Here is a 19,565-nt window from a genome sequence, read left to right as displayed (position 1 = left end):
GCTTTTAGAAATTTCTTTAAATCCTTAGTCTAGTTGTGAGGTTACTTGGATGTTCGAAGTTCAGGAGAGTATTTCCTTGTCTTCCTCTACATTTGTATAAAGTTATATAAACAGACAACTTAAAAAAGTATGGATGACATTCACAGTTCTGCACCTTGCATTTTTCTCCATTTAACAATATGTTGGGGACATTCCTTCATGTCTGTGAACAGGTGAACTCCTTTTCACTACAGTATGCTGTTCTCTGATAGGACATTCTGTGCTGATGGACATTCAGATTTTCTGCTTTTCAGCCCTTGGGAAATGGCTTGGGGTACTTGAGCTTTCTTATTGTCAGCTGCATGCCGGAGAGTGGGGTGGCTGTTAGAATAGGGACAGCTTCCATTGTAAAGCCGTTACCACAGTACTTTCCAGAAAGCTGTAGGAGTTCTCTACTAGCAATACACGAGAACCACTTAACTTCTATTCTTGCCGGCACTGGGTATTATTACTCTTGAACATTTTTGCCAATTAAATTGGTTTAAAAAAATGGTGTAGGGGCGGCTGGGTGGCTTAGTTGGTTAGAGCACGTGCTCTTAACAATAAGGTTGCCGGTTCGATTCCTGCATGGGATGGTGGGCTGCGCCCCTTGCAACTAGATTGAAAACTGCATCTTGAGCTGAGCTGTCCCCTCCACAACTAGATTGAAGGACAACGACTTGACTCGGAGCTGATGAGTCCTGGAAAAAACACACTGTTACCCAATAAAAATTAAAAAAAAATGGTATAGTAGTAAAGTTTTAGTTTGCGTTTATTGGAAAGAAAAGTTATCAACTTATGAAAAAATAATCCTGAGTTGGGTTTATACTAGCAAATGCAGGTTTGGTGCAACACTAGAAAACCCATCAGTACAGTTAATCAGATCAGCCATCAAAAGACCAAAATCATATAACCATTTCGATAGATACAGAAAAGAAATCTAACAAAATATAGCATGCACTCGTGACTGATTCTCCTAGCAAACCAGAAACAGAACAGCCTTTCACGTTTTAAATAGTAAATTCACTCAGTTAATGTTCATACTTGAAAAAAGTTTTAATATTTAATTTTTTTAATACTTACGCATATGGCTCAGAAATTTATATCAAAAGGTTTACACAGTGAGATCTCCCTTCCTGTGGTTGGTCCCCCTAATTCCTAGTCCCCCTCACACCCCCTCCCCTATCACTTAGTTTCTTAGGTGTTTTTTCAGTCATTTTATACAAATACAGGTAACTATGAATACGCATCTTCTTTCTTGCCTTTTTACACAATCGATAGCTTACTATGTACTCTCATGCATCTGCCATTACTCCTGATGAGTTTTTATTTATTTTTAGAAATTTTATTGGGGAACTGTGTTTTTCTAGGACCCATCGGCTCCAAGTCAAGTAGTTATTTCAATCTAGTAGTGGAGGGTGCAGCTTCTTGGCCCATGTGGGGATCGAACCGGCAACCTTGGTGTTATGAGCCTGCGCTGCTCTAACCACCTGAGCTAACTGGCCGCCCCCTGATGAGTTTTTTTAAAGGACATTTTTGCTCATTTCTGATAGCTTTCTAGATATCTCCCTATTTTTCTCTCTCCTTTAAAGCTGTTGAATTCCTCAAATGTGGGGACCTTACAAGTCGTGGCCTAGTTGTGTCTCCCACATCACCCTCCCACAGACATTCACATAATAAGAATACTGAAACTGCGCTCTCGAGATGAGCGAGGCCTGCCCGCCTCTGGTGCACACCGGGGCGGCCCAGGGCTTGTCTGGGAGTCTTTACCTGTTCTTGCTCCTGAGTGCACCCCGCAGGGTTCGTGGAACTCGGATCCTTTGTCTTTCCTGCTGTACATTCTGTTATCAGTGGAAGGGAATCAGAAAGGACCGTGGAGGCACACAGTCTGGGGCAACGATAGAAGCAGGAAGATGAGCCATTTAACCTGGCCGAAGGAAAAGTGTTGATTCCGGCATTTTCCTTGGGAGCTGCGTGCAGTGGGGGAAGGGAAGAGCCTGATTTTGAGAAGCAGATTTCAGTCCTGCGCCAGCTGGGCGGCTTTGGAGAAGTCACTTAGCCTTTCTGAGCTTCGGTTCCTTCATCTGTAAAAGGAAATATATTTACCCGCCATCTTTGAAAAGGTGCCCATGACATAGGAAAACAGCCGTCAAGCACCCAGCACGGCCACTGACGCTGTGACCACTCGGAGGTCTGTTCTCATTTCGAGGTCTGGGGCTCGCAGAGTGGAGGGCTCCGGCCGCTGGGCCTCACGGGATTAGTGATGCCGGCTGCAGTGTGGGCTTGGTGGGCGTGTGTCCAGAGATGCGCCCCTGAGTCCTGGCTGACCCCCCAGCCCCACTCCTTCCCCCAGCGCGCGAATCGGCTGGCATAAGGGAGTCTCTCCTAGCATTTGCATCTGAACCCTGAAGTGCTTGGGCCCAGGTGGTGTGTTTATGTTTCCCCCGTGGGCTTTCTGAAGGAGGAGGTGTGGGAAGAGGGGTAAGCGGCCTGGAAGAGAGTGTCAGACAGAGCTTGTCTTCCCCTGTGCTTGCAGCGTCGGCTGATACTGTAGTATTTCCTTGAGAGGAAATGTGGTACATCTTTTAAGTACTAAAGAGACCCTTTTTGGCCTGGAAAATACTTGCTAACCTTATCAAAAAGCCTTTTGAGAAGGGAGAAAAGATTCCAGGTAGCCAGTAAGGGAGCATCCTGGAGAGTAAAATAGCAGTGACTCAGGACAGGAGTAGGAAAGTACTGTCTGTGACCCACAGAAAACAGTTCGGAGGTTTCTGCATAAGTGCCCACAGCATCATGGCGCAGGTGGGGTAAGGAGTCTTGGGCGCCACTGAGAAACCGGTGACAGGGCCCCTGATGAGGCATGGGTGCCGACTGGAGGCATTGTGCCCAACGACCACTTGTCACCTAATCCTTACGAAAACTTCCGAAACCGAGGCCGGGGAAGGTGACGTCTTAGAGTTTGCTTTGGACGTGACATGACAGAGGTGCCACTTAATCACCTCTGTGTACTGATTGCACCCCCCTCGCCTGCTGTGGCTGCCCGATCCTTACCTTTCCAGGTGGCAACGTGAGTAAGTGAGCCGTGTTGCTGTGGGCATCCGTCTGTGTCACTGCTCCGCAAGCCACCTGGCAGCTCTGCATGGAGCAAATGGCCATGAAATAGAGCAAGTTACCCTGCTCACCTCCCAACTTACAAGGGGCTGTAGCCGTGGCAGACCTCACTGTGCTAAGTGATTGTCAAGCTACATAATGTCACTCGTTAGCGCTTCCCTGTCCGCCTCCGTCCACCGGCAAAGCCACCGTCAGCCTGTGCAGTGTCACTGCCTACACAGCCCCCCTGCGGTTTCTGACCGACCTGCTGCCTTTCTCATAGCTTCAGTTCCTGCCCCGGGAACGCTTCTGGTCTGCCTGGTACACCACATGCCCCATCAGGAAGCTTCCCAAGGGCAGAGTGAGGAGCTTTCTCTGTATGTGTGGATTTTCCTCAAGTATCTCATGATTTGGGGTTGTCTGTTGATATTCTGCATGAAGGTTTAGGGTCTAGACTCCACTGTGGTCAGTGCAGATAACGGGTGAGCTCCCCCCAGCTCCCAGTAGGTTTCCCCTCTTTACAGGAAGGCCGAGGTTCGGCAGTTGGTATGAAGGATGTTGTTGGCGGGCTTCACTCTAGGCTGTATTGGAGGGAGGGTCCGGCTCTGCCACAGCAGGGCTTTGACCCAGGGCCCCCTCCAGTGCCCCAAAGGCTCAGTTGCTTTAGAGAGAGTTTCTCTGGCTTTACTGGATTCAAATGCGGTTGCCAACTGTGGCTGTGTAGGCAGGGGAGGGACCGCATGGAGAGGCTGAGTAGGTGTCCTTCTTAATCTCGGGGCGCGTCTGCCCCACGTCTGCTCTCCCAGCTGTGACCTTGAAGCTGCTCTTGAGCCCTGGAGGACAGCACACGTTCCTTTAAGATTGCTCTTGTGCTGACTTGGTGCGCGTTGTAGCTCCCTCAGTTTGCTCTTGTGACTCTCCAGCCCTGAGCAGGCTTAGTCCCTGTCTTCCTCCCGTGAAGTCAGGCAGAGTGGAAAGGAGGAGGCTGACACTTTCCGTGTCAGTGCAGAGTCCGGATCCAGATGGTCTGTTGACAGCCTTGAGTATTTGAGATGTGAAGAACTGAAAGAAACTTACATAATGAGAGCATTGTTGTTCCCCGTCCTTCTAGAATACTTGGGAATGTTTATAGAAGGTGAAGTGATCGCAATGCTGAAAAGCATCATCTATGTATAAGTAACTTGTATTCTACAAATACTTAGAAAGCGTTTTAGAGTGAGGAAAGCCAAAGACACCCCAGATGCCTGGGCAGGAGAGGATTTTGGGGGTTTCCAGGCACTGCCACTGGCCACTGCTAACTGGTTGACTGGCTCGGGATGTCGCTTGGTCCCAGAGCTGGAGGCAGCGACTTGTGTCCCAGTGTCCCGTGTGCTCATTTTAGGATGTCTTCCTTGATGCGACATTAAGATAAAAGCTCTACCTACTGCTTGTGGCTTCCTAGAGAAGATTACCGTATGGTGGCTGTACCGTTAGAATGAGGTTGTAGTTTGTGTTTATTCAGCAAATGATGAAAGAATAATTTGCCCTGTCTTTACTTCCAATAAGAGTGAAAATGAATGTGTGCTACATGCTTTTTACTCCTAATACGTTCGGGAAACTTAACTGCAACTGTGTGGTTCAGGAACTTAGTGCAAGAGGAAGAACAGTTGATGGAAGAAAAGAAAAAGAAAAAAGACGACAAGAAAAAGAAGGAGGCTGCTCAAAAGAAGGTAGTATATGTATAAGCTCATTATTTATATTAAGCAGTTTAAACAGATTAAAAAGAGAGTTACTCTTTCTGGATTTTTTAAAGCCTTTGATTTAATGTTTTAACTTTAGTGGAGTTTCACTTTAATATTTAATGTCTTTGAATATGCATATATAGTAACTTGCCAAGTGTGTACAATTTAATTAATTCAATGTGTAGTTATTTAATCTTGCCAGTCGTTTTCTCAAAGGTAAGTGCTTCCCGTAGGTCTTGATCTTTCAGTTAGCCACTGCTGGGTCTGCCCAGGGCATGGTTCTGGAGGTGGGCAGGGCGTGGAGTTGGCACAGAGGGGTTCGGAGCCTGACCCCCCACGTGACACACAGAGCAGTGTGGCCTTGGACTTTAGTCAGCCTCTCTGGGCCATAGGCTTCTTGCATTTTGTAAAAGGAGGATTGAATTAAATTAGATGATATGATACATACACACAATAGGAAATAAAGTAATACAGGAATTTAGTAATAAAGGAAACAGTAAACCACACGATCGGAAATAGAATCTCAACTCCCTTTTCCCTTTTTATTTGGTACCTGGACTGATTTGTTGCAGAAGATCTCTAGCCAGTACGTTGTCAGAAACTGTAACTAAAACAGTACAAATTGCAGAAAATGAAAAGATTACACCCATAATTATAAAGATTTTTACAAGTTACTACTAAAGGCTTATGACAGTTAACTAAGCTGACGCTCATCCTCTGTGGGGTCAGGGTTTCAGGGACCTTAAAAATGTTCTGAAATAGACCCAGTGACATGCCAGCCCATTTCTGTATTCTAGTGGAAAGCTATGACTTAAGGTTTCAATACATCCCCCTGTGTGCCAGGCAGCGTGTTGGGAGCTGGATGTAGACCACAGCACCCTCCTTCCATGTCACTTCATAGGGAGAAACAGTGGGTACAGAACTGGTGGGTCGGGGACTGTCTGAGCAGAGAGCAGTGCTTCCTCAGCCTGGAACAGGCCAGGGGCACCGTGTTCTTAGAATAGGAGTGAGCCAAGTGGACAAGGAGCCGAGAAAAGGACTCCATGCAGAGTGACCTCAGAGGCTTCATGTTAAACACGAAGTCTATAGCTTCGTGTTAGTGAGTGAGTGAGCGAGCGAGCGAGCGAGCGAGAGAGAGAGAGAGAGAGAGAGAGAGAGAGAGTGTGTGTGTGTGTGTGTGTGTGTGTGTGTGTATGTGTGTGTGTATTGGGGGGTGGGGGTGGGGGCGGGCGCAGGGCAAGGGCATAAATGTCGGGGTGAGCTTCCAGAGGGTGGTGGTAGCTGCCAGCTCTTCACGGGGTTTTGGCCACTGGGTTTCCCCCGGAAAGTTGTGGAACTGTAATAGATTGGAAGGGGCGGAAACTAGACCCTGAGATGCGAGCGAAGGGACTGTTCTAAGGATCCACAGAAGTTACTGAAAAGATCTGAAGGGAGAGGGACCTCCATTGAGCCTTAGATTCCAGACTGAGTGACTGAGTCCATTTTGGGAGCTGTTAACCAGGTTGGGGACACACAGGAAGGGAGGAGAGATACACACTGGTCCCCGACGATGCCTTCCTCACAGTGCTGATGAGATGCTGTGGGAACTGAACTGTTTGTTCCCAGAGGCCCAGGGCACAGTTGGTTTCCTTACACTCCTTTTGCCCCAGTTCCAAGAGCCTGCCGAGGGCATTAAGTGAGGACGTACACATTTCAGCTCTGGGCGTGGTAGGTTAGCACGTGATCAGGTACGGGAGGTGGGGGACGCTAAGCACTGGAGCATCAAGGCTGAGGGGACAGGTGACCCCAGCCATAGAGTGGCTGGGGACAGATGCATCAGGAAGTGTCATTGTTAGGGTCTGGCATAGGCTCCTGTGTCTGAAAGCCACGTCACACCACTGCACTGTGAGAGAGACACCCACTGTCCATAGGACGACTGTGCCTGGGCCTCCGTGGGGCCTGTTCGCAATCTGATGAGTCTGCTCAGGACTTGTTATGAAAAGGTTGTCTCCTCTGTAAGTGTAAGGTAGGAGGGAGGCTTATCGGATTCTCCTTCCGTGGTGTGGAGACCATTAATGTACTAAAAAGAGCTGCTAAGAAACTTAGAGCCATTGAGGGAGGCGGTGGGGCTCCTTCACGTACCATCAGTGGTTGGCCACACGTGGGGGTGTTGGGGAGGCCCTGCTGACCCTGCTTCCATGGGTCTGAGATGAGCTGTGCAGTCAGGCGTGTGCGCAGTGCTTAGAGAGGAGCCTACGGGCTCTGACGATGAAACGTGGTTCTGCGGAATCGACCTCTTTATGAGGACCTTCCAGGAAAAGGGAGGCGTCGCTGGGATGCGTTCTCTGAGTGTTGTGTTTTTAAAATATGAAATGTGAGTGTTACTTTTAAGTTGTAACATACAGATAATGGCTCTAGCTGTTCAAGTTCATCTTTAGACTCCTTCACATCCAGTCTCTGAATCACCAAGTCGGTATCTTTAACACATAAATGATGATTGTTGGAGCCATTTGGCTGCTCACCAACTCTTAAGTGACAGCTTTTCATTTTCTTTCCGCTTCCCTCCCTCCTTCCCCGCCCGCATGGTTCCAGGCTCCCCCCTCAGCCGTGTCCTCATCAGGCTGTGGGGTGGGGGGGGAGGCCCTCCAATGCCAGGTACACAGACAGGGCTGTCAGCCCGGGACAGTGTAAAGGAGAGAGATACTGCTGTGCGGAGTGCAGCAGGCCAGGCTGCGGCTGTCGGGACACCTGTCCTTCACATCCCCAGTAACGGGCTTCCAGGTGAATCAGAGCACAACCGACTGGTGAAGTGAGGACAGCTGGGCCTGCTATAGGCGGCTGCCACACAGCTTTAAAAGCAAAGCAAACCCCAAGCTGGCACACTTCCAGCCCGTCGGAAAGATTGTGAGTCACAGGAGTTTTAAGACAAGTTCCTTGAGCTCGTCTTTTGTCTGCAGTAGGCGCCAGCAGGTGTAGCCAGGTAGGTGACAGACGTCTACAGAAGCCAGGTAGGCAGGCCCATTATATACATATTAGACTGCAAACTCACTACAGGAAAACTAATCTGCCTGTTTCATGTAACCTGCATACACTTGAAAAAATGATGGATTTCATTTCTGAAGGGACTTCAGACACTCTGTGTTTTGACCCGTTACTTTATATGTAAGGACCCAGGCGTCAGGCGAGTTAGTGGTCCACGTGGTTTCATCAGAGTGACAGACGACGAGTGGCATTGGGACCTCCTCGTCCCCTCAGCTGCTGACTTGGGTGACATGGCTTCATCCTGCTGCCGCAGGACGATACCTTACTCACATACTTTTCCTTCACTTTTCACAACCTGAAGGTGAACTGTAAAACTGGACACAACACGTTGTGGTCACTTTATAAGGCTTTTAAAAGTCCTTTATGCCGTGAATACAGAAAACATGGTCTCTAGTAGCTCCTGTCATCTTTTAATGCAGTGGGACTTCAGACTACGGGGTATTTTTTATTTTTAATAAAAACCAGGTATCACAACTCCTTTCATAAACAGTTAGGCACCAGCAAGGCTCACTGCAATATTTTTATTCTGATAGTTTTTCTTATTTTGTCTACTATTTAGATAAAAATATATTTAAATTCCCCTTTAAAGAAATTCTACACGAAGTGATTTTTATTATGCTTTAGCCCCAGTACATCTCTAATTAGAGATCAATGGATGGCTTTGTATTTTACTCTTTTTTTTGGAAAGCCTTCTAGTTCACATTTAAGATTCAGGTCTATTTACTTATCTTCTGTTTCTAAGACTCAGAAAATAACTTGATATAGCATGGGGATGTAGTTTCTGTACTTAAAAAGGGGGAACAGTAGTAGCAATAGAGTTTTACCCAGGCTCTGTTTTTGGAAGAAATTTTTGGAAGGAATCTTGAGGGACATGTAGTGAGGAGGGAACAAGGCAGTTGAGAAGTGGGTTAATGCTGGAGGGGTGATTGAGTATAGCCTTTACTTTAAGCTTGTGATTGTAGCTCCTAGAAAGCATGTAATAATTGTGCGCTGGAGAGAAGCAACAATACAAATTGGGACCTTTTGGTATTGAGACTGTCTTGTTACTCTTTTAAGAGCTGAAGGGGTTTTTATAGGTTTTGTGGATTCAGATGGGCTTGATTTGAGGTTAGATGAGACTTAGGTTGTAGGAAACCTCCAGCCTCATTCCCTTTTTTGGAATTTTTTTTTTTTAATTTTTTATTGGGGAATCGGGGAAGGGGAACAGACAAGTTGCTGTCCTTTTGTTCTTCAGTCTAGTTGTGGAGGACGTGGCTTCACTGGCCCATGTTGGTATTATCATTGCGCTCTTCCCCGGGTGAGGCAGTCGCTCTCCGGCCATTGGACGGCGGCTCACGGCAGCCCAGCTCCAGGTCGAGCTGTTGTTCACCATCTTAGCTGTAGAGGGCGCAGCGTCACTGGCCCTCATGTGGGTTCTGAACCGGGGCCCTGCTGCTCAGAGCTGGCGTCCCAAGCTAACTCTTAACCAATGCGCCACTCAGCCAGCCCCACTTTTTTGAAATTTTAGTGTTTACTTTCCATGCCTCCCAGAGACCACTTTGTTCTGACACTAGGGATCATAGTCAGTAGTCCAGGCAGCAGCTTTTCCCAGTAAGCCTGGTGGTAACACCCAGGCCTAGAGCCTGGTCCTTTGGGGTTCTCTTACAGCCCTGCCCCTTATTTCAGCTTCCTGCAGTCATGGGCCGCGTAACGACGACGGACCGTGTACAACGGGGTCCAGTAAGGTTGTCGTGGAGCTGACACTTCCTATTGCCTAGTGACGCGGAGCCTTGTAACACTGTAGCCCAGCGCCTTCCACAGATGCTGTGTTACAGCTGCCTCCAGTATTCAGCACAAGTAGCATGCCCTGCAGCTTTGTAGCCTAGGAGCTGTAGGGGAACAGAGTTGGTCACCCCAAAATAAGTCCCTTTGGCAGAAGGATTATTTTAGGCTGATGAATTTTAACACATTGTTTGCGGGAAATGAGTAAACTCGTCGTACAGAGAAAAATTCCCGCTTACAAAGTGTTAAGAGACAGTAGATGTGGGAAAAGCTCTGAAAACCAAGTAGAAGTTACCCTTTGTAAGAGACATTTACATTTGTAAGGGTGTCTCCCTCGCTGTACCTAGAAGAGGGGATGACCTCATTTCTCAGAAACTAACAGTACAGAAGGGGCTGGCTTCCCCTGCATAACAACCTGAGCCTGTTTACTGTGCTACCCCCGGGAACCTCCCATGACTGACTTCCCGTCCCCAGCAATCTCCATCTTCAGCTGAAGGTGGTGTTCAAGGTGGTGGCTTCAGCCATTTGGGCGAGTTACCCAGTGTTCCTGGGTCTCTGCCATGTACACAGGAGGGATACATGTTATTAAACTTTGTTTTTCTCCCGTTACTCTGTTTTTTATTACCGGGATGTCTCAGTTAAGAGCCCAGAGAGACAGGGGACAGTTATTTTTCCTCTCCTGCAGCGTACTAGACCCTACCACCTAGCCCAGGTGTACACTAGGCCACACCACCTAGCCCAGGTGTGCAGTAGGCCACACCACCTAGCCCAGGTGTGTAGTAGGCCCTACCACCTAGCCCAGATGTGCACTAGGCCCTACCACCTAGCCCAGGTGTGCAGCTGGCCACACCACCTAGGTTGTGTAAGCGCTTCCATGGTGTTTGCACAGCGAAATCACCTCACAACCCAGTTCTCGGAAGGAATCCCTGTCTTTAAGCGTGCATGACTGTATTCTGTTTTTCTTTTTTCTTTTAAAACTCATTTTATTCAGCAGACCTGGGGTACTAGTTGCTAAGAAATTATAGAAAAGCTCTCTGACCACTAGTTACCTCCTTTATTCATTTAAAACAGCTAAGTTGAACTAGTCATTCCTTATTCGAATACTGGGCACTGTTAAGATTAGGTGATTAGAAATAGAAAAAAGCAGGACTTGGGGACTGGGAGTGAGTTTGAGTCAGTCGGGTCATTTCCAGATGTGAGAGGAGGACTCCACCAAAGCATGGTGGGCGTGGCTGTGGCAGCCACAGCTGCTGGTGTCTGCGAATGCTTTTTGTATGCAGACTCTGCCCTAAGCTCCTCATATGAGTCACGTCATTTTAAGCTCATGACCACACTGCGGTGGTGTTTTTGTGTTTTTGTCTTGTAGGTGAGGAAACCCAGCTTTAAAGTTAGCTAATTTTGACCAAGGTCTCACAGTATCAGTGATAGACCCAGGATTCAAAGCCAGAGTCTTTCCTCAGACTCGGAGCTCCTACCCACAGGAGCGTCTTAGGGATGGAGCCATTGGGACTGGATGCAGAGCCCAACAGAAACGAGACCCCTCGCGTGCTGTGTGTCTGCTCCCATCTGATGCCTTCATTAACAAGTGGAGGCTGTGGTGATAATCTCTGGTGGAGCCACAGCTTGGGTTTGTTTTTTAAGGGGAAAATGTCTTCAAAATGGAAATCATTTTGACTTTCCAGAATCCTTTAATTCTGTTGGGCAAGAGGCCCCACAGTGACAACTCACATTTGAATAGTGTCGTGTAGTTTTCCAGAAAAAGATGTTTTTATGTTTTACTTGAGCCTGATAATAGCCCTGAAAGTTAAGCTGTACAGACTTTTTCCCCTCCATTTGAGGAATTAGGAAACGAGACCCAGAAAGTTTACATGACAAGGTCATTTGAAAGTAAAAAAGGAACAGTTGAAGCTAATTTTTATATATTTTATGTACCCAGTATATAACCAAAATATTACTGTTTTAACACCTAATCAGTATAAAATAGCAATGAGATACTTTACCTTTTTAAATACTAAATAACAATCTATGTATTTTATACATACCAATTTGGACCAGCTATTTTTCAGTGGTCAGCAGCCACATGTGAATAGCACCTACCATTTTGAGCAGGGCAGAGAAGCACTCTGAAATTCACTGACTCCGCTTGGAAAGTTCTCGTACTGCTTTGAGTAATAATGCAAGCCCTGGAGCAACCCACAGAAACCCACTTTAAAGAAATGGAACTGATAGAGTTAGGAGCTCTTGGGTTCTGTGCTTCCATTTCTTCACTGTATCAGCCCGTGTTCCTGGGCAGACACCCTCAGGGGTCTCCTTGGTGCCATGTGTAGGTGACAGCAGGCTGAATGAGATGGAGCATTGCCGTGAAGCGGTGAGGAGCTTCCCAGAGGAGTTGCCCAGTAGGTAGCACTGCTGTTGGAAGAGCAACACTACGTCTTAGGGATTCAGTGTACTGTAACTTTGTTTTCATTGGAAGTACACTGTGGGAGAGACTAGGAGAGTTAAAAAAAAAAAAAGATTTTCAAAATGCAAAATAATTTTTATGCTAATGTTTTGGCTTTAGAAAATTATGTATCTTATTGTTTGACATGACACCTCTAATACTTGAGGGTATTCATGTACTTAGTTCTCGCTAATAAAAACTGTTTTACTACTATTCGATTTTTAAAACAGCTTCTCCAGAAATAAGTGTTCAAGCTAGATGACTGGCTATTTGCCATTGTCCTTCCATCAATTTTTTAAAACCATTTGATCCCAAAAAAGTGAAAGGTGAGCCTCCATTGTTAACACATCACTCAGTGCTGGACTGACTCTGGCTTCCAGGAGAGGTTTAATGTTTGGTGAGCTGTCGGCGTTAGGGTCATTGCCGTACGATTCTGTGTCATATAGTCCTGTAATGATGAAATTCAGATAATGGTAATTCGGTAACAATAGTTTAATATGACTAAGCAAGGTGAATTGTCATGTCCCATGGCAGGCAGTTAAGAAATGCTTTATCTTCAGAAACAGCTCCTGGTTTATTTAGTTACTAGTTCAGTTGCTGAGTCTTTCTTCCCTGCCTATCCTTGTGTCTTTTATGTTTAGGACTCCCATACAGTTGGTCTTAATCAAAAAGAGGACTTTTGCTTGTGACCTCTGCTATAGTCAGGTCTTTCTTTCGGAGGCCCCTACAGCAGCCCCTCTCCCGGGGTGTCAGACACAGACGTAGGGCAGGTGCGGGACAGCGCAGCTGCCGGTTCCCCGTTAGTTTACCTTCTGAACACGGTGATTTTAATGAGTTGTCAGAGGCGTCAGAAGTGACAAATGTGCTGGAGACTCTACCAGTCAGAAATACCTCAGAGTTAAGTATGTTTAACTGTCATAGCAGCCTAACCTCCGGGAGTAAATTTATTACTAATTTGGCCAGAGTGGTTATCTGCAGCTTTTCTTCCAGAAAACTTAATTCATCTTCTATCATTTGCAACAAGAATTTTTGAAGCCATTTAAACATAATGCAGAACTCATTAGATCCACTAAATGGAAAAGTGACAATTATATAAAAATCATTTTAAAACTAAGCAATGAGAAAAGTGCAGTCCCGTTTTTTTTATTGTCCATTGTCATACAATGATGTGCATTGTGTCTAAAACATTTCAAGAAATTTTTAGTGATATAAACATTGTGTCAGGGACAGCCGGGCACATCTGTGGGAAAAGCATGCTCTCTTTGCATCTTTTCCTCTGCAGTTCATCCCAATGACAAGTTTCTCATTTAATAAAAGTGTATGTGTCTTATATAGTAGTAATATATGAGCATTTTTATCATAACAGTCCATTTCTTTCAGTTTCATATTTACATTGTTTTTTGTTTGTTTGTTTTATTTTAGGCCACTGAACAAAAACTCAAAGGTACGTTGTTTAAAGCTATTTTTTATTCTTCCCCCCCCCCCCATGGAAGCAAGGTTGTTGATATGCATTTTTATTCATGTCTAGAGTGGGAGAGAGGAGAATGAAAGGCTGAGAGGGTGGAGGCCAGAGTTCTCCAGGCACGCTGCCCGGGGTCAGCCTTTGGGGTTCTGCCTGCCGTGTGGGTACTGACTCAGAGAATAGGCTGCCTCAGGGCACCTCACCGCTGTCCGAGGACCCACACCGCTTCTTGCCTAACTAACGCCTTGATTCGAGGCTTGGAGCACTTGTGCCTTTCCTTGTCCCCAAGTCATATTGGGGGACTGCCTCCAGGGTGCACCCCGTCCTTTGCATAGTCCTCATTCTCTGTACACTGTTGTCCCCACTCCCTCCTGTGGACTTACAGCGACCTCCTTTCTGTACTGTCACTGAAGACGCTGGATTGCTCTCCTGCGGTCACTGCACCAGGTTGGCCAGCTCACAGCACACACCAGGCAGAGTCCAGGGAGGGCGGGGGACAGGAGCCAGCCCCGTCTTCCATTCCTGGGCAGCTGTCCTCCTGCTCCCAGGAGGGGCTGCCGGTGATGGAAGGTGGAGAGCTCGCACACGCACGCCCGTCGGGCTCAGATCTCTGCAGTCTGACTGTGCTGCATGGAAAATGATCCCTGCACTGGGCTCCGTGCGCAGCCAGCGCTGCCTGTTTTGAGGTCGGCTTTGGTGAAGGTGACGTGCATTAGGGGCACTTGTGAAAGTGTAACCGGCACAGCCGTAGCTGGTGTTTTCCTGGGGGAAGAGCGCAGTCGTGTAATGTGATGTGATCGGCTGAAGTGAACACGCCTCCTGAGCATAGAGTTCTGACTCACATAACACTGGCTGAAGGGGGACCTCGAGATTGGGGGCTTCAAAGGAGGAAGCACAGTCCAAAGAATGAAATGGCAGAGGGTCAGCGTGCTGAGGCACGGGGACAGGAAATGATGTGGCGCTGGGTGCTGTGGCTGTGTTCCTGGCACATCAGGACCCAGGGGTGATGGGCGGGGTTGCGGGGTTTCTTGAAGAGGCAGGAAGGCCGGGGCACAGGGGCCGTGTCCTGTGTGTGCTGTGGAGCGCTGCCTTGCCTTTCACAAGCAGCTGGAAGCCGCTGAAGTGTTTAAGGAAAGACGGGACATGGTTGCTTTTTCATTCTTCTTTTAAAGCTGTCAATCACTGTATGTGGAAAGTGTTGGCTGAAAAATGGAGCTAGAGAAGAAACGCACCCTGGGCAGAGGAGCAGGTAGATGAGGGAATATTCAGAGAATGACCACGGGGTCTAGGGGACGTGTCGGATGTAGGCCTGGAGGTGGCGTGCTGGAGGGCTTCGTGCTGGTCAGCCGGGAGGGCCAGCAGAGGCTTCTGGCTCAGAGGTCATAGTTACAGGCTGTGCCTCAGGTACATCTCCTTGTCAGTGGTGTCCAGTGCCAGGGAGGGCAGGAAAGGAACGGAGTGGGCAGTGGGGGGATTTGCTCTGAGGTCTGGGCATTGGGGACAGGAGACGGGTGACAGACGTGGGAGGCGTAGTTACCAAGTGCTGAGGTTAAAAGTGATGTTAGGGCTTTGAAGCTGGACGTCTGAGGACGTTGCAGGATGTGGAATGAGGTCGGAGGGGTCGCTCTCCCGAATTTAGGAGGAGCGTGACCAGATCACTGTCCTTAACGCCGCACTCGCCCACCGCTCCCTGCGTAGGGCCTTTCATTGGCCAGCTCCCCCGGCTGGCCGCCAGCTCCCCCGGCTGGCCGCCAGCCCTCTTTCCCGTGACCCCTCAGCAGCCTGGTCTGCCAGCCTGGTCCCCATCAGGCCTTGACACTTCCCAGAGCACTCTCCTCTCCCTCATCTTCCGTCCTGTTTCTTTTTGATCCAGTTTCTCAGCCAGGGATGCCCTTCAGCGTTTCCAAACCTCTCAGCTCATCTTCCAAGGGGTCGCTTATGGTGTGATGATTTATCTTAAATTAGGGGCCCTTAATTGTATTCTGTTTTAGATTTTTGACTGGCCCATGGATATTTGTTTCTCTAACATGATCTTTGAATACCTGTTTGTATCCTTTCCAAGTGTAAGTGGTCCTTTTACATCCATCCATCACATCTGAACATAGTGGACTCTTCTGAGAATGTTCAGCTGACTATATGAAAGTCCCTTCAAAACGCATTATGTTCTTTCGCCAGCTGTTTCTCTCACTTCATCCTTCTTCTGGTGGTGGCTGCCCCCATAACAGGTCCTGTTTATTCCGATTCATGAAAATGTACCGCCTTCCGTGCTGTGTGCAGTATGTGTTCTGGTCATGGCTCTGGGTTCCTGGTGATGAGAGGTCACCACCTGGACACGGTGGCACAACCGCGGCCGCGCGGTTGGTGGTGTTCCCTAAACTGTATATTTTGGAATAATTTGTGATTTACAGAAGAGCTGAAAAGACACCACAGAGAGGTGCCCGTACCCATCTCACCCAGCTCCCCCGTTATTGACACGTTACGTTTCTGGGGCACTAACCGAACTCCAGGCTGGGCGAAGATTGCACCGTTTCTTGCACTAACGTCTTTCTGTTCCAGGGACCCTGTGCACGAGACCGAAGCATTTAGTTGTCAGGTCCCCCCAGCCTCCTGTGGTGTCCACACAGTGTTGTTGTCATGTTTATCCTTTAACTTCTTAACAGATTGCCAACATTTAAAAATCAGGAGAATCCATCTGAGCCAGAATTGGAGTTTGTCTCTCCATGTGGGAGAGTCTGAAGCCCATGTTCAGTCACGTGTAGCGAGTGAGTCATTGAAATGTGACCGAGGAACAGAATTTTAGTTTATTGGACTGCGTAGCTCTAGAGCCTTGTTGATGGCTAAGAGTCGAGATTTTACAGCTCAAACTGGGCACGCTCATTCAGGCGGCAGCGCCCTGGCAGAATTCCCCCTAACGAGCTGTCCCTTCTAAGGCTATTGCCATTTCCAGTTGAATGACACCCACTTGTGTTGCTGCCACTCAGTGGTACAACTGTTTCTGTACAAGTTGGATTTTTGTAAAGTGTCCTAAATTAAATTCTTGACCAGCTTTCTTATACGCAATTAGATTTTTCTTTCTGGGCACAGTAGGTTTGTGATTCACGTAATGAAAATATGGAGTGACAATGAAATTCTTGAAAGTTTTATTCTTACCTTGTGACTTGACCTTCGAAAAACTGTAAGGAGCATGAATAGCTGAATGTTGGAAAATTTGAAATATTTTACAAGCATGTATATTATGAATATTTCCTTGAAACAGTAGGGGAGCGAAGTGCTGAGACTTTATAGGGAGGTGTGGGAATGGATGGATAGATTGTTAAGATACCCCGTGGCCTGCACAGCATAAAGAATGTCCTTGGGAACTTGACTAAGAATAGAGGGCGTTTTCTAAAAACAGTCTTTCAGCTCTGACACTGGCTTGTTTTGGGGGCTGACTGTTCATTCCTGGCAAAAGAGGAAGCGCTGATACTTTTTGACAGATCTAGTTATTCTTCTTTCCTCTATCAGTCTATCTGTATCTATCTATCCATCCATCCATCCATCCATCCATCCATCCATCCATCCATCCATCCATGATTCCAGTGCTGTCTTCACCTGATTTCAAAACAGGCTGTGTTCCAGAGAGCGATGACTCCCAGAGCTTCTAACCGAGATGAAGGGGGCCTGGGCTGGAAGCAGGAACAGAGAAAAACAAAGATTTTTGGTTTTCTGGTGATTGCATAGGGAAGCATAGTTTATTATTGTTGTTCTTGTTCTGCATTAAACACTCATATGAAAACTGAATTAACATTTAAAACACATTTTTGTTCCTGCCACAGTTAGAAACCATTATTCTTACTCAGTTCTACCCTTACTGTTTTTTTAATCAAACCCAATTTCATTGCTTTAATCCGTTGATCTAGGGAGTGATCAAAATACTAACACGCTACTAAATCAGCTACATGTTGAGTCATGTTGGCGACGTCCTGACAGCTGACTTGGATCACATGCCGCGTGCCGTGCACGTGCTTTATGGCCTTCATTTAATCAGAGGAAATAGTCTGGATTCTTAAGTACTGATGACGAATGAGTACTGGTGATTCGGTGATCCGCAATACATACGGGGGGGGGGGCATTCTACGAGTAACTGAGCCTTTCTACTGAAGTTGGGGAAGTGGCTGGGAACTTGGCAGCGGGCTGGGAACTCAGAGGCATCACACTGGGGATGTGTGAAACCAGTGTGAGGGCAGCTTCATCACTGTGTCCCAGGAGATGGGAGCCTGCACCCACTCCCTCCGCTGCCCTGTGGAAGTGCGGAGTGCTCCCCCCACTCACAGGTAAAGTCAGGCTAAGGAAGGTTACGTGCCTTGCTCCCTGGTTAGTCAAGTAGCGCACGAGTGAGCCACGATTTGACCACGAACTCGACTGGCTCTGCTGCTTTGAAAACAGCCTCGTCGTGTCACGGAAGGACAGTGGAAACTCCGTACCAAGGCCTGGCTTCGGTAACATTCCACGAACGAACTTGTACGGTATTCCAGAAAGACCTTAGACTTGATAGTGTTTCCCTCTGGTGGAGCGCAGATAAAGAAAAATGGCGTATCGCCAGCAGCATAACGGAACCTGCAAGGAGGGGACAGCGTAGCCATGAATGAGGCAGCTGGCTTTTCAGGAATCCTTAGAGGAAGGTCGTAAACTGCTGAGTCCACCTCTGAGTGTTGGTGAGAAACAATGGGCATTTTGAGGACCCAGCAGGAAGCTGATCCTAAAAGCGCCCTGCGTGCTCAGACCTCTGTGCGGTAAAAACTGCTACCAGTGAGGCCCGATTCATTCAGTCTGACGCGTCTCGCGCCAGCTCGTTCAGGGACGAGCAAGCCACCTAGCCCCCTTTCACACATTCTGCGAAAGGGTGGAGAGAGCCCTTCTGGTGGCCCAGAGCGACAGAGAGGTCCCTTCTGTGCTTACAGAGCCATGAACTTGGTAAAGTCACAGGACACAGTGCAGCCTTGGGAGCCCTACTGACGTGACCCAGGGAGTTCAAGGAAGAAGAGCGTTTGACTTGTTTCCTTCTCATTAATAAAATGCACTTGTTTTTTGCTTTAGTCATCACTGCCAGTATTAGTCAAGTTTCACAGTCTCATGAGGTCACCTTAGGAAACAAAGACATGAAAGATAATTGTGTGGTAATCCATTATCCCGGATGTAGGGGCCAGGGAGTGCCGCCGTCTCCTGGTATTTGCTCTGTGCCACGCACTGCTGTGGTCACTGCGTGACCTGGTCCCCTGCGCTTGCTTCCACCCTCACCTCCGTTGTTCGGTAAAGGTAAATCTCTTTACCTGTGCCCTCAGTGTACCACTCCATTTTCTCCACGAAACCCTAAGTTTCTTAATGGCCAGCCGTCTTGATAATAAGGAAATTCAGGAACGTGGGTGGCTTGACAAAGGGGGGGCTGTACTGCGTAGCTTTTCAGAGGAGAAAGCTGAGGCCAGAAAGGCTGCCTTGGAGCTCAGAGCCCGACCTGGTTCACGAAACAGCACACACAGGCATGGTGTGCAGGGCTGCTGGGGTGCCAGGGGCTGAGAGCTCAGTGCAGTAGCAAAGCACACTGGTTAGAAACCCGAGTCAAGGACTCGTGAGCCCTACTTGTTGGAGGCTTATGGGAGCAGCTGGGGTTGTATCCTGAGCCCTGAGATTCTGCCGTGGCAGCAATTAGGTGTTCAGTTTCAAAGGAAACAAACCACGAGTCTCCTGTTTTAAATATTGGAGTGGAAGCAGGATGCATTGGCAAGAATGGCTTTGGCAGTTATGACCAGGTGAGAGAAAACTCCAGGCCAGGACAGGCACTGTGTTACCATAATTTGCACTTTTATGTTTGTTTAGATTTAATAAGAGTAGTAGCTGTGTGTCTCCGCCTGCGTACTGAGTGACAGCTCTCAGTGCTGTACGTTCGTGAAAACGCCCCTGATAGAACAGTACAGTGGTCCCCCCTTATCCACGAGGGTATGTTCCAAGACCCCCCGTGGATAGTACTGAGCCCTATATATATTATGTTTTCCTATAAACACATACCTGTGATAAA

General features: G+C 47.7%; 1 protein-coding gene across 9 annotated transcripts in view; it reads left to right on the top strand.

The window, feature by feature from the left end:
- Positions 1 to 19,565, top strand: part of TNRC6A (trinucleotide repeat containing adaptor 6A) — a 142,734-nt gene that overhangs the window by 78,190 nt on the left and 44,979 nt on the right. For 4 of the 9 annotated variants that reach the window (XM_019649826.1, XM_019649822.1, XM_019649824.1 and 1 more), the window contains 2 exons: positions 4,730 to 4,817; positions 13,474 to 13,495. The exons of 4 other annotated variants lie outside the window; for them this stretch is intronic. In XM_019649826.1, coding sequence (XP_019505371.1) covers positions 4,730 to 4,817; positions 13,474 to 13,495 — 110 coding nt within the window. Of the gene's footprint in view, positions 1 to 4,653; positions 4,818 to 13,473; positions 13,496 to 19,565 lie in introns of all 9 variants that reach the window. One more of the 9 variants, XM_019649827.1, reaches the window with a different exon arrangement.

The sequence above is a fragment of the Hipposideros armiger genome, unplaced genomic scaffold, assembly GCF_001890085.2.
Source record: "Hipposideros armiger isolate ML-2016 unplaced genomic scaffold, ASM189008v1 scaffold_135, whole genome shotgun sequence".
In the NCBI taxonomy this organism is placed as follows: domain Eukaryota; kingdom Metazoa; phylum Chordata; class Mammalia; order Chiroptera; family Hipposideridae; genus Hipposideros; species Hipposideros armiger.
The sequence above is the reverse complement of the archived record's forward strand: the minus strand, read 5'-3'. Positions and strand labels throughout refer to the sequence as shown.